At 43.3% G+C, this 14,827-nt stretch overlaps 1 protein-coding gene across 1 annotated transcript; it reads left to right on the forward strand.

Moving 5' to 3' along the window:
- The first annotated feature begins 436 nt into the window (after positions 1-436).
- On the forward strand, positions 437-3,609 carry LOC147431004 (scarecrow-like protein 21). The gene is made up of 2 exons (XM_086493511.1): positions 437-2,428; positions 2,651-3,609. The coding sequence occupies exons 1-2, from the start codon at positions 1,097-1,099 to the stop codon at positions 3,338-3,340; spliced, it is 2,022 nt and encodes a 673-aa protein (XP_086349637.1). The 5' UTR covers positions 437-1,096; the 3' UTR covers positions 3,341-3,609.
- The last annotated feature ends 11,218 nt before the right edge of the window (positions 3,610-14,827 follow it).

The raw sequence follows: 14,827 nt of genomic DNA on the forward strand, positions 1-14,827 counted from the left end.
GAGGCAGTTGCCGGTGGAAAGGGTTGAAGCTACCTTCAGATGCCGGTGGGGGCAGGCCGGTGAGTGGGGGAATATACGATAAAGGTGCTGCTTGGCTTTTCCTATGTGGGTGAAAGTCGGGAAAGCAACCGACACGTGGAGGTGGGCGTTCTGCTATTGCGTGCTTGTTGTGTCTGGATTTTGGTGCGGACTGGAGAGAGAAAAAAAATAACCTCCTCTCGCTCTCTCTCTCTCTCTCTCACTGATTCCTGAGTCCTGAGTCCTCGCTTTAATTCTCTCTCTTCTCTCTCTCTCGCTCGAGTCCACTGTCCAGTTTCTAGACTCTCCTCTCTGTGTGTTGCGTATTTAACAATACGTACAACGTGTGAGGGCCCTCTGGCCAGTGGGGATGTATATGACTGTGTGCGGGAGAGAAATAGAGAGAGAAATGAGAGAGCGTGGAGCGAGCGTCATAGAGAGAGAGCAGGCCCAGCAGGGGTTGAGTGTTGGCTCGGACAGGGAAAGCTCAAAGCAGAAGGGATAGAGAGAAGAGGGGCTCGAAAGAGTACACTCTTCTTCTACACACACACAGACACGGTGTCACTTGTGAAAGAGAGAGAGAGAGCCCGCTTAGCCCGCTGGTACTCCATATCCAGCGAGAGATGGTCTCTCGATGAGAAAGAGGGAGGAGGAAAAAGGACTGCACAGAAACATAAAAGAATCGCAGATCGCAGAATCAGAGAGGGAGAGAGAGATCAGAAGAGAGACGATTGTATCGTCCTTGCTGTTGCTCGCCCCTCTCCTCAGCTCTTCCTTGGATTCGTCAACACAGAGAGAAGCCCTGCCTATACCCCCACAGACATAGCTGAGAGCCTGAAAAGAGCAAGGCAAGCTAGAGAGAGAACACATACACACGTCCATGGATGTCGAGGAACGACACAGACAGCTCTGCAGAGCGCAATCAATGATGGAATGAATGTTGCCCCCGCCTGTCTACATAACCCACTTGATCTCCGTTTTATCCCCTTCTCTCTCTAGCCTCCATATCCTGCTTCCCCTGTTTCCACCCTGTTCTTCACCATCGCCATAGCCAGGTCCCCCCCTTCGTTCTTCCAACATGAATCAGCACAAGGGAAACATCCACGCGCGCCTCGCGCCTTTCTCGCTCTCCGCATCCTCGGCTTCTTCATCCTCTACGCCATTTCCTCTCCCCTCCCCTCCCCTGTCTGCCTCCTCCTCCTCATCTGCCCCCTCCCCTTACCCCCTTGATCAATGTGTTTCTCTCCTCAAGTTCCATGCCTCTCAACGTGCTCACCGCGCCTTGAATCTCCGGACTTTCCCGCCTCTTTCGCCACAAGAATCCTCCACGCTCAGCTTCTCGGATTCATCCAACAACAGCCCTCTTCAGAGAGTGGACCCACATCGGCTGCTTCAACCAGAACCGTGCGTTCAGAGCCACCATAGCTGCCCGAGTCCAGTTTCTTCATTTTTTAGCAATGGTGACACCTACTCCTCATCCACCCGTGTCCCTGCCTCCATGGCTGTGCAGCCATATAGAGCTCCTCCTCCTCCTCCTCCTCTCTCACACAAGGGTAACTGTTCCAATTTTCCCTTTTCTGACTTGCCAATTGTGCGCGGCCCAGCCGCTTTTCAGATGCCGGCGCAAAGCAAGCAAGCCCATAGGTTAGAAGGAGATGTGCGGCCGGTGGAGGGTGCAAAGCGCCTGAAATTGCTGAGTCTTGAGGATATAGAAAAGGAGCTTCTTGGGGACAATTTGGATCATACAGGGCCTGCATCGTTCTTTGTGGACGCAAGCGCGAGCCCTGCATTGGAAGCTGACCTCCCTGTTGCTCTGGTTGAAGAGGAGCCTCTAATTGAAAGAGATTGGACCGAGGTAATCGAAGACCTCCTCTCTGCAGAAAGCTCCTCCCATAACACAGCATTAGAGAACTCCACCATAACCTCCATCAATAGCAAGTCTTCGACCTTACCGGCACATGCTTTGTCCTCGCCCAATGGCACAGGTAATCCTCGAGAGCTATTGTTGGCATGCGCACATGCAGTAGATAATTCAGAATTCTCATCTGCGAGAACCCTCTTGTCGGCATTGGAACAATCTGTGTCCATTTTGGGAGATCCTTTACAGCGCGTCTCGGCGTACATGGTCGAAGGGCTTGGTGCACGGATGGAGCTATTGTTAGATGGGGTTAGTAACAGGTTGTCGAAAATGATGAAGGATCCATCGCCAGCAGATATTCTCAAGGGAACACAGGTGCTTTACCGCTGGTGCCCCTACTTCAAATTCGGCTACCTTGCCGCTAATGGTGCCATTGCGGATGCTTTTCGTAATGAACCAAATGTGCACATCATCGATTTTGACATCGGTCAAGGAAATCAGTGGCAAACCTTGATTGGAGCATTCTCTGGTCGTCCAGGTGGACCGCCTAATGTAAGTTGTCTACTCCTTTTGCTTGTGTATGTGCAGAATTGCAGGCTATTGAGTTAATTATGATCAAGCTCGGTATACTTGATAAGTTGATATTTCTGCATGTCGATGGAAATGTGTGGCGTAGGACGCAATTGGCAGTGGCATTCATTACTGAATTCCATTGAGTCACTTGTTTGATTGCCATTCAAGTATTTGAGAGGTCATATTTTTGACAACACGCAGGTCCGCATCACCGGAGTGGCCGACCCGAAAGTTCCAACCAGCTTGGAAGGTGTGAGGAGAAGGCTAGAAGATGCGGCAAGACGGGCCGAGGTACCTTTTGAGTTTAAGCCCTTGCAAATGGATGTCTCACAGGTGGAGCCCTACATGCTGGATAGAAGGGAAGGGGAGGCTCTGGCTGTAAATTTCGCCTTCCATTTGCATCGAATGCCCGATGAGAGTGTAAGTACAACCAATCCAAGGGACAGTCTGCTCCGTAAGGTCAAGGCGATGCATCCGAAGATTGTCACTCTCGTAGAGCATGATGCAAATACAAACACAACCCCCTTCTACCCCCGCTTTGTGGAAACCCTTAACTATTTCAATGCAGTTTTTGAGTCGTTGGATGTCGCATTGCCATGGGATAGCAAGGAACGAGTGAATGCGGAGCAGCATTGTCTTGCAAGAGATATAGTGAACATAGTAGCATGTGAAGGGGCGAAGAGGTTGCAGAGGTATGAGATGGCAGGGAAGTGGAGGGTGCGTATGACAATGGCGGGGTTCCGGAGCTTACCGCTGAGCTCGTACATCAACAGAACGATAAAAGATTTGCTACAGAAGTATTCGGCTAATTACAAGCTGAGAGAGGAAGGGGGAGCTCTTCATCTGAACTGGCTTGAGAGAGGTCTGGTAGCAGCGTCGGCATGGCAGTAGTGTTTTTGTGCGTGTATGTTTTCAGTGACATTGCATCCAGAGGGGGGACTAAAAATCCACATTAATGTGTTGCTTTAGGAGGGCTTGGGTGACTCGTTGCATAAGAAGAAGAGGAGGCAGGAACTCAATGAAGGCTCCCAATCCAAAAGCCAGTTAAGAGCCTGAAACTGAAGAGAGAGTAAAGCTTCTGTGCACTTATGCTGTAAAGCAGATCGAAAGGAGTGATTTTTTTTCCTCTTTTTACTAATATATTTTTAATAGGTTGGGAATGGGAATGTGCCTTTTTTTCTAACTGGCGCTCTGCAAACTTGCAAAGGAATTTTCTTCTCATTCAATCTTGTTCTCATGTGGCATGTGTACCTTAGTATCAGAATTTTTATCCCTGTCTTACTTCAAAATAAAAAAAACACACACAATCTCTCTCAACACGGCTCTGCATAATTCTCTGGATGTGGCTTAGATTCAACAATAACTTCCTACTACTCCAGGGCCAGTACACTCTTTCTCCAGAGGGAGTACTGATCCCCCCTCCCCCCCCCCCCCCCCCTCTCTCTCTCTCTCTCTCTCTCTCTCTCTCTCTCTCTCTCTCTCCCTTTTTCTCGCACAGGTCTTGAGTTCACCCCCCCCTCCCCCCCCCCCCCCTCTCTCTCTCTCTCTCTCTCTCTCGCTGAGCTTTGTACGTCTTTGTGAAAGTGCTTTATGATAAAGTCGAGGAGGGCCACACAGACTCCACTACTCTCTCTCTCTCTCTCTCTCTCTCACACACACACACGCAGACATTCTGGGGATGTGTTCCGTGAAGGACATTCTACACCTAAGCGCTGGTGTCTCTCTCTCTCTCTCTATCAAATTTCAATCTATATATATGAGGATCCCATGTTGGCAGTTGCCTTGTAAACAGTGTAAAAACCAGTCTCTACTCGTTCTCAGCCTCTCAGGATCACACGTTGCGTTGTAAACAATGCAAGATACCGCACGGTGCGGAGAGAGAGAGAGAGAGAGAGAGAGAGAGAGAGAGAGAGCTGCAGCGTGGATTCCAGATTACAAAATTTACTCCACAAAAAAGCATCTTTAGATGAAGAATGGAATCCTGTACAAAATGGTGCAAACGTGCATTTTGGGAAGAGTTGGCGGAAGGAGAGTGTGTTTTCCTTTACACGCGGCATTATTCTACTGGATCGACGGCTTTCAAAAGTAAACCTTTGAATTTCACAAGGAATCTCTTTCTACCTTTGCCATTACATGAACGCTTTAAGGCTTACCTTTCCAATACAATCATTCACAATTGTGAGTTTGCACCCCAAAAAAAAAAGCCTTACATTCCCAAATGCATGGACCATTTTTAGACGGAGCAGCAAAAGATTGCTTGTGATCACGTGGTTTCAGTAGCCAGTGCCCACCCATACCTCACGTTGGGTTCATACTTGCATGCCGCCCCGTTGTTTTTGCAATTTCCAACCAATCAAACGATGCGCTTGTTTTGTGCGCATTCAGAATGTGCATAAAGTTAAGCCCACCATATTGTCGTGGTAGGAACGAAACATGTGGGAATTGTATTGCTCCATTGAGAGATGGTGGTCACAGGAGGCACTCTTATTAGTTACTTTTGTGGTCACTCGAGCTGTATGTGGAATGTAAGGTAGAACTATGCAACCCCATTTGCAACTATGTTGATTTTGGCATAGTTGCAATAGGAGGGTTTGTAACCGCTTTTAGATGGCCTCCTCATGGTGTGTTTCAAAGCCCACTCTCTCCAAATAAAGGCGGTAGGACGAAATAAAGGAGGAGAGGGTGCGCTCAAGAAACTTTTGCAAAAAATCAAAAGTTTGCATAGTTTAGGAATATGAAGGCTTTTATATAGTGTACAAGTAGAAAGTGAACTTTATCTTCTTATAGCCTGCGTAAGAATGCGACATCAAACTATTTGGGTGAGCTTGCAAAGTCACCGCATGGAAGATCTCTTAGTTATGTGGTTAGGCTTAGTTGCGTCGGTTATATGGATGAATAACCATGTCTTCGCATGACCACATCCTAGCAAGTAGTAGAAGAAATGGTAAAGTAACTTTGTTTCATCCAGGCCTAAGGTTTCAATCAAACTGGGGTAGGCTTTCACAACCTTAGTCTTGGACGTCATTGGCCACACAATCTCTCGACAACGGGTCTTTAATGAGCCATGGATCATGAGATCAATGGCAATGAATTAGAGATATGGATTTCTATAGGATGAAGGGGCAAACCACCACCTCATAGAGATGTCAACTCTCTAAACATTTCTTACCAAGCCATTTGTTGATCATATTGGAAAACTTAGGTTACACACAACTAACCAATGTATTGCCTTTTTTCTTCACGCTTGAGTTGACTACCGTTGGTCTTTTCGCTTGAGCTTCTGCTAGTAGCCCATGTTCTGTAGTATTCCAAAGGGATGCCACCCTTCCTTGCATGCAAGCTAAACAAATAGAAAGTAGTAGCACTCTTTCGTCTCATACAACAAGGACGAGACAAGAAGTTGGAGCGGCATGCAAATTCATGAAGCTGATAGCCTACAAAGCATTTGGAGCCACATGTGCACTATCTCTATGAGATTTATTTTGGATCTACCAACTACCATACGAGTTGATGGATTGGTATGGGTGCTTGTATATAAGTTGATTGGACTTTATGAAGTTTGTTCACTTTCTTATTCAATCTCTAAAGTTAATTAAGTTGGTTGTGAGTCACTGTGACCCCTGTTTATAGCATTCATTTTTGGAAGACTATTGGCACAACTCACTATAGTACCGCCACACTTCCAGAGACGAATGGCAATTGATAGGTATTAATCTAGTGCTAAAGGATATGCTATGAGAATACCTTAGCAAGAAGCAACCCAAATGGAAAGATTATCTTTCTGGTTTGGAGTTTGTTTATCATGATGCAAAGCATGTTGTGACTAGGTTTAGTCTCTTCATGTTTATGTCAGGTTTTCAACCTTGATCATGAGTTCTGGTGGGATTGTCTATTGATATAAATGACAACAAGTCAAGGACTTACTACAGGTTAATGAGTTATATCAGCAAGTCACTTGTATGTGAAGTTGAGAAAAGGTATTCTCGAATGTTCCAATATCCTCAGAAAGTCACAGTCGTGGTTATTCACTTAAACACCTCTTAGTTTTGGCAACTCATTTACAATACTCAAGTGAGTTATAAATTGAATCTATACACTATGTTGGATTTAAGCCGGTTACACCAACAATTGCATAGAGACAACAATGTGAAAAATCAAGATGTTTCTCTTGGTTTCATTGAGCCTCCTACTGCAATGTGTACTGGTCACATGATTAGCTGGTGGACCTTTGAGAGGTGCCACTGTGGAAAACATTAGTGTTCTTGAGAAGATCTTACCACTTTTGTTTTCGAGGATGAAAATGCTTCTCCAAGGGGGGAGTAATGTCATGCCAAGGATAGGACTAGGAGGGCACGACCCTGGCAAAGTGTCGAACACACTTGCAATATAGGGGTCTATATATAGCTAAGATCCAGAGGGACAGGGGCCTATATATAGGATGGTTGGGTGGTTATTTGCAAGTCGGTCTTCCCTCTGTCTTATCTTGACCTTTGGGTTGCGAGCAACTTCTACCTCGTGACATCCTTAGCATAATGACCAATTCTCTGGCATTTATAACAGGCATTTGGAAACGAAGAGAACACAAGCTCTTGTTTGAAAGTTGTTAAAACTACCCATACTCAGATCTAAATACTTGGGGATTGGCTTACTCAAATTCCATAGGATAGAAACCTTTAAGTCCAAGCCTAATCTTACTGACTGCAATTTCAGAACAAAAAGCACCATGCCCAACATAAAAACAATGGGATCCACAAAGTCACTCACCCAAGTGGGAAGCCTTTGAACGTAACCCACACCGGGTAAAATTTCATAATCTCTTCATTAGGACAAAACTCTGGCGTCCAAGGCATAGCATAAGCAAAGTGGGACAGACCCCCAAATGCCCCCTCTCATCACCAACTCATGAACTGTTTATTCAAATGCACATCTTGTCACATAGAATCCTTTTTCCAACATCATGAACTGGCATATCTCGTTTCTATTATTAGTTGCCGTTGCTACCACTCCCACAAGTTTTGAGTCGTCATTTGATTGCCCATAAATTAAAGCACCATCCAGTGAGCACAGCAAGCATGTAGGCTTTGTAGTGTAGCCTTCAAGATGAACTTTTCCTATTATATGTACCCGTCATATGCTTTGTTCTAACTTAGTCTAATGGCCCCGCACAAGATTTCCTCAGCTAATGTGTGATCTCCAAAGTGATACAACCTCCAAACCATTTCCTTTAGTGGTGCTAGCATACAATGCAAAGGCCCTCTTCCTTCGATTCGTAGAAAACACAAAGCCAGAGTCCCGCCAAGCGGGATCCGGTGACCCCTCCTCTGTGCCAATTTGATTTTCTCCATACAACCGATTGCAATACATGAGCAAGCAAAGGATCGCGATCCTTGAGCATCATTCAGTCAACATGCAACTAGAAGTTCGAGTAGACCTTCAACCATCGGTTGCAAAGACCTCGCGTGTAGTGTAGTGACAATAAACCATGCCAATTGCCCCCCTCCAATGATGAAGGATCACGATCAATGATCGAGCTTCCACCTTCGCAAGGCAAACCAGCTGACACCATCGAGAGCACAAGGATTTAAGCAAGCTCACTTTCTCGACCTCCCTAACCCCAACCTAGCCCTGTCCTCAAGACTCGTAGAGCAGTGCCAACACCTAAGCAAACACCACCCTGCACACCCCTACCTTAGGTCCCACCACATAAGTCACGCCATTGCTAGTACCTCACCGCTCCACAAATCTCGCCATAATTCCGGATGATGGAACTTAAACTGAAAGACTTTCTCTCCTAAAATAATGACTATAACTATACACATGGGTTTTGTAATGCACAAGAGATCAATGTATAAACATGCTTAATGAAGTAAAAATTTTGTCTCTTTATTGGCATTCATACAATGTTTCACACTTGCAACAAATCTTGAATTAACAAATCTTTACGTCGCAAGCACCACATATTGTAGCATACTATTCCATGTAAATTTCAAAAAATAGTATCAATGTGTTAATTTTTTTTTTCAAATTTGAATTGTTTTTTATTAAGAGCCTTAAAGGAAAGTGTGTATTTTAGGAAAATGGTCTTTCAAAGATAAATTACAAGTGATGAAAAAACGAAAAAAGGTGAATGGAACTTTGGAAGATAGCTATTAAAGTGAAGACCCCACACTTGAGATGATTTCCTTTAGATCTCAATTCTTTGAAGACCCCACTCGAGGGACACATGTCTAAAATGAACTACCTTTCATGCTTCTCCTCTAGGGCTTGTTTTAACAAGCCAAAGAAGAGGGCAGTTTTGGCCATTCTAGAAGGATTTTGATGTGACAAATTCCTTAATCAATTTAGGGTTAATCGGAATACGCTTTCAAGGCTTTAGTAGTCTTGACCCTTTTCCTATGGTAGCTAGTCGTCTTTTCAATCTGATAATTTTTTATTTTTTTTTTTGCATTTCTATAATTTTGATGCTCTGCTTAAAAAGTGCTTAATAAATATAAACTTGTCTATGTAAACTTCCTTTTTCTATGTATTGTTTAATTCTCATATGTTTCTGATCGGCTAATAAATTTTTGAAATTTCCCCTTTTCCATAGGCCACAAATTTTGAATTCTAGAGTGGAGTCTCTCACAAGAAGTTTTGGACAAATTCTCACAATATTGTGACTTACCTCAACATCATGAGCTTCTGTGAGGGAGGCGCCGCATCCCTAGCTAGGCACGATTGGGGGTAGGGGACCGTCGGCCCGGTGGGGGGGGCGGGGGTCCCCTGCCCCCAATCGTACCTAGCTAGGTATGCAGTGCCTCTCGAGCAGAAGCTCATGATGTTATGCATTGTATGAAAAACACTGGGAAAGACTCCATTTTCCTTCATGAGAAAATTTCTAAATCTTCTTGTGTCTAAAGTGGAGTCTCTAAAGTGTGACTCCTTTCACTTGGGAACAATTACTTTGAGCTCAAGTGTATAGTTGCTATTGCCTTTTGGCAATGTTCAAGATGCATGCAGAAAATGAGACTAGAAGGGGACCCTTGACCTCGTGATTGCCCACTTTACAACAAAAGACCAAGCGACTCGGCAATTTTGTAAGTTGCAAATGTTGACACTTGTACCACTTTTGAACTTTGCTTCATTATCATCAACTTCTTTACATTGTAGTACCCACTTCACGTTTCCAAAGTAGAAGGATACTTACAAGGGAGTGTTATAAGAGACAAAAGAAGTACCCTTGGTTCGTGTGTGTGTGTGTGTGTGTGTGTGTGTGTGTGTGTGTGTGTGTATGTGTATGTGTTCTCACCACAAACAAGCAAATAAATTGAAATTATTTATTTTTAACATAATAATAAGATATTTATATAACTAAAATGCTCAAATTTGGATCCTAAAAATGAAGCTCCAATGAAATTTCATTCATATCCTCTTTTGTTTTAAATCCAAGAGACTAGCTTGTGACATGTGTGTTGCTACTACAATGTCATGCCGTGGCATGCATATAACGTGAACTTGTCTTAAAAACTCACTTTCTATGCTTTTTGGATCAATGAGAACAATTTCCATCATGTACATAGTGTTCTATGTCTGGGAATTATTGTTGTCGTTTACATACCTTAAAAGGGAGTTATGGCCCTAGATGCAGCATCGTTAGTGCTTTTCTAATGTAAATGTTTTCTAATATGCTTAAGAATATTGATGGACCTAATGCAACATGGACAAGCAATCGTCTCATTTAGAAAGTTTGATGCGGACGAAAAATGTCAAAAAATAGCAGTGACATGCATGACCATAGAAACATATTCAAACTGCATAAAAAGAAAAAAAAAAAGGAAAAAGGAACTTTTGGGGAAACTTTCCACAAATTTTGAGAATTTTACCCATCTCATTAGGCATTTTTAAGGTAAAAACAGGCATTTTTGAGTCAAAAATGACAAAAAAGGCCAAAAAGTGCACAAAAATGGGTCAAAAATGGCTCAATATTCCACATCAACAATGGCAGAATCTTTTCTCAAGCTAGGGGTGAGATTATATGAACAAAAACCTAAAATTTTAGTGTTTTAATCAATCATACACAAAGGGTTCTTTGGTGGTCTGAGTTTGAGGCTCCTAACTAGGGTTTAATCTTCTCAAAAAGGTGATTTGAAGTGTGTGTGAAAGTCCTGAAGCTTCCATGGCTATACATTGATGGTGAATCGAAGGAATACTCTATGGTTTTTTGCTTAGCAAATTGGCACTGTACTTGTGCTATTGGGTGCAGGACTACCTAGTTCGATGAAAGAGAATTGCGTTTTGTGTTGATCTTGTGTTCATGTCATAAAAACTAATATATAATACTCCCCAATGATTTTATCATGTTTAACTGATCATTTAATATGGGGAAGTACCAAGGGAGTAAAAGCTAGAATATTTGTAAGGCTACCAAACCGGTCTCTGTCAGGGATCCAAAGGAGGGAAAATAGAAACCCAAAGGGGGACAGTCTGCAAAAGAGCGGCTTAAAAGACCCAAGGTTCAACCCCATTAATATTTCCATAAGCTAAAGTTCCTAATTTTAATTGTATTGTCCAAAGGCCAAAGTAGGGGAAATATTGGATGGTCATGGGAAGACTAAAAAGTATTCCCACACCCCTAGGAAGGAGGGGGCGATGTTGTGCCGCTCCGCTCCTATGACAAGAAAATGAGCAAAGGAAAGCCAATCAGGTTTATTTGAAGCTTACAAGATTAATCAACAGTTATAAGGGCTTGCTAACGAGCCAGTTTTTAAGCTGAAAGTGTGCCAGATGCGGCTCTAAGGGTCAGAAGATGTCTTGGTAATGCTAAACAGTGAGTATTCTTGAAGTGAGCATAGCTGGGATTTTATTTATCCAAGTTGAAGTACTCAAAAAGCTCTACATGCTTGTCTTTACGGCTCGTCAATCGGAGCTACGGGTAAGAAGTTATGACAGTTTTAAGTCGAGTCGGTAGCAGATCCGTACCGACTGTAGCTGAGGGAACAAAACTGGAATGAATGCATCAGGTTGAAGTTCTCACTTTGTGGAGCATGTCGGTCTTTTCAGTTCGTCAATTGGGGTTTCAGCTAGCAAGATATGGCCAACTTAAGTATCACTGGGGGTCGGGTTCGAACCGCCCTGGTTGGCTCGGTTAAAGTGCTATCTGGGAATTTTTGACATTGACCAAGTTTCGGGACGTCATACAACAATGGTTTGGTTGGTATGTTGAGCCTAACAAGAATTATTTACTGGAGGAAATTTCCAACACAGCTATGGCCTAAGCAGATACGAAGTCGAGGGTTTTTTTTTTGCATCTTAATGGCTTGCAGCAAGGTCTGCAACACTAAAATGAGCAATATAATTCATGATGATATTGTCATTAAAAACCAGTTATTGTGCTTGGCAATGCGGTGCGTGGAAATGCTTTGCCCGATATGTGTACGAAATGTAGTGCCGTTACGAAAGCACAAAAGATCTTGGTGAGATTATTGTTCGAAGTGAAGTCTCGTGGAGTGTATTGAGTGCAGATAATATGCTTACTTGGCAATTCCTTGGCCGGATTGAATGCCAAATGTGATGCCTTCTACTTGCAGGCGTTGCTTGACCGGCATGTGTACCAAATTCGGTGCCCTAGCAAGCCCATTAACCGGCTACCCAAGGGCCATTGTGGATGGCCGCCCGTTTTAAGCAAAGGAAGGGTTTTTTTTAAACAAAGTGTGAAGCCAAGGGAAAAAGAGGGAATGGCGTGAGCTGCAGCAGCGCCCATCGACGGGGAAGGAGCTCGCGATGGTCGCGCTGAGCAGCTCGGGCATGGGACGATGATGCCGAAGAAGGGGAAAATTCCCAACTAGCAGAGGCGCTTCTTTTTGGCACCGGCCGCGCCGGATTTGGTGAAGGTCATTTTCGGCTTGCCACATCATTAAGCAGCCAGTCCCATTAGCGATATCGCTAATGGGATGGCTAAAAATAGGGAGGCCCATGCAAAAGAAGAACGGATCTTGGGGCTCTTCTCTTTGCCGGATAAGCTCCTTAAGCTCTGAACTCCTAAACCTCTTCATAATCTCAAACTCCTTAAGCTCGGAGTTTTCTCTCATCATCGGGAGCTCTCCTTCTCCTCATAGCTTGAAGCTCTTAATCTAATCTCCGATAGCTTGAAGCCCTTAAGCTAATCCTCCATACACCTTGAAGCGATGCTAATCCTCCATACACCTTGAAGCTATGCTAATCCTCCTCATACCTTTAAGCTCGATGCTAAACCTCTTTAATCCCCTTAAGTAAGCCTGATCAAAAGCTCTCGATTTAAGCTCGCTAATTAAAAGTTTCTCAAGCTTTCTAAGTCAAGCTTCTCGATCCTTAAGCCAAGCCTAATCTCCTGAAGCCAAAGCCCTTTCTCTCATAAGCTAAGCTTGGTCTCTAATCCTGTTTCTAAACCAATTTCCTAAGCTAGGCCAAACTTTTAAGCCACCATTAACTATTTGAATCGGGAGCAGAAGCCAAAGCAGATGACCATTGAAAGGAAAACTCATGTGCCTTAACGGAAAGAAGCAGAAAGAGGGACAAATCAAGTCTTGTTAAATTCTTGATTAGCACCTGGATTAAGCCAGGTTTCTTCTTGTAAAGAGTATTTAAGCTTCATTAGTGATTGGTTAAATATGGATTCTTTCGATTAACTGGAATTAGGTGAACTGTTTGCTATGAATACTGTTGTGTTGGTAATCGCGTCTGTTGTACCTTTTTTCCCGCACCTCTCACAGCCAGGGGCCCGGTGCCTTCCCGGCTCATCTTTTGCATAATTCAAGGATGGGTGGTTTCGATTAGTTGAGAAACTCTCCACTCCCTCTTATTAAGAGAAGTGAATTTAGAGACTCATTGTGCCAAGAGTCAAGATGGTCCAAATCTACGTGACACAAGATTACTATTTAATTTAGACTAAGCCTCACATCATATATATGGTTTATGGATGGTGGCCGTGCCTCTTAAACGTGGGGAAAAAGGTGTTGTTTATGGATTGTAAATATGTCAATGGGATTTCATCTTTATGTTAGGAAACAACTTCATTAGAATCCTAGATTTATCGACCTGGCTTGGGGCGTACAACCCTTATAACCACGTAAATGATGGATAGAGGACTTCCTCTTTTCTATTGCTTGTATCTCTACTTTGTGGAAACAAAGTAGGGTGTCGTCAATGGAAAAGGAGAATAAAGGAAGGCCATCTATCAAGCCGCCCCAATCTTCTCGGGGTTGGGGACGTCACACAAGAACTGAAAATTGTCATAATTGTGGTGCAAATGATAATTGGAAAAATGAATGCCCGGAGTCTGACAAGAACCTCAAGCCAGTTGAAGCTTATTGCATACAATGTTGCAAAAAGAGAGGACACTTCCCAGAAGATTGTCCAAAAAATCCTTTAAATAAGGGTAAAACAATAGTAAACGTAGTCCAAGTGATATCACTAGAGCCTAAGCTAAGAAAAAGAAACATAACTCCTCTGATGATTCAAAGAATACAAAAATTGCCTCTCAAAAGACGAAAAGAAGCAGAAGTAAAAGGTATAAAATGAGAAAGCAGAAATAATGAGTTGAAATCAAGGAGAAAGCAAAAAGCTATTCCAGGAAAAGGTGAAAGAACCTGGAAGACAAGTCAAGGAAACAACCCTGAAATTTGGAGGATCAATTTTGGTTGATAAAATTTTTGAGCCTATTAATGCAGCCTTGAAAGCCTACCAAGTGGGACTTAAAGCAAGCCAAAATATGGAAAACAAATGGAAAAACTATCCTTCTCCAAACATGGAAGCAGCTAAGCTTGAAGCTTATCAAAATTTGGTAAGAATCACGCAATAAATGCTGGAAAAACAAAAACCCAAGCTCGAAAGTATGGCAAAACTTGAGGAGCTTGTGGTAAGAGACACTAAAGAAAAATCCGAAGTGGTGGTAGAACCCCACCTTGAAACAAAAGAGCCAGAACTTATAGTGCCGGACAACAAAGATTCCTTAGACGGGATGCCATTCGTAGAGGAAGACTGGCCAGGACACTTATATGGGAAAAAGATCGAGAGATCAATGATGGGAGCCTAACTCTAAAATCAGCTCCTATATAGGAAGTTTGTTTAGACAATCTACCTCCTGATATGGACATGGATGTACAATCCTTGTATGGGGATTGTGGATCTGAAGCTTTAGGAATGTCTAAACCATTGACCTTGAAAACATTACCCTCTTACTTGGGAGATAACAAATATGAATCCATAATGTGTAGGACCACTCAAGTAAAAAGAGCGGAACAGACCCTAGAAGTAGGCAATATTCATTCAATCATATCTACACCCATCCAATGCACTCTTACTTTGGGAGAACTGTTAAAAATCAGACCATATTTATGGAATGACCTACAGAAAACCCTAGAG

The sequence above is a fragment of the Adiantum capillus-veneris genome, chromosome 21 (assembly GCF_014529385.1).
Source record: "Adiantum capillus-veneris isolate H3 chromosome 21, ASM1452938v2, whole genome shotgun sequence".
NCBI classification, from domain to species: domain Eukaryota; kingdom Viridiplantae; phylum Streptophyta; class Polypodiopsida; order Polypodiales; family Pteridaceae; genus Adiantum; species Adiantum capillus-veneris.

Excerpts from the sequence above, each read along its gene's own strand:
- LOC147431004 (XM_086493511.1), top strand. The coding sequence starts at position 1,097 with ATGAATCAGCACAAGGGAAACATCCACGCGCGCCTCGCGCCTTTCTCG. Across the intron at positions 2,429-2,650 it reads GTCCAGGTGGACCGCCTAAT|GTCCGCATCACCGGAGTGGC; the intron begins GTAAGTTGTCTA and ends GACAACACGCAG.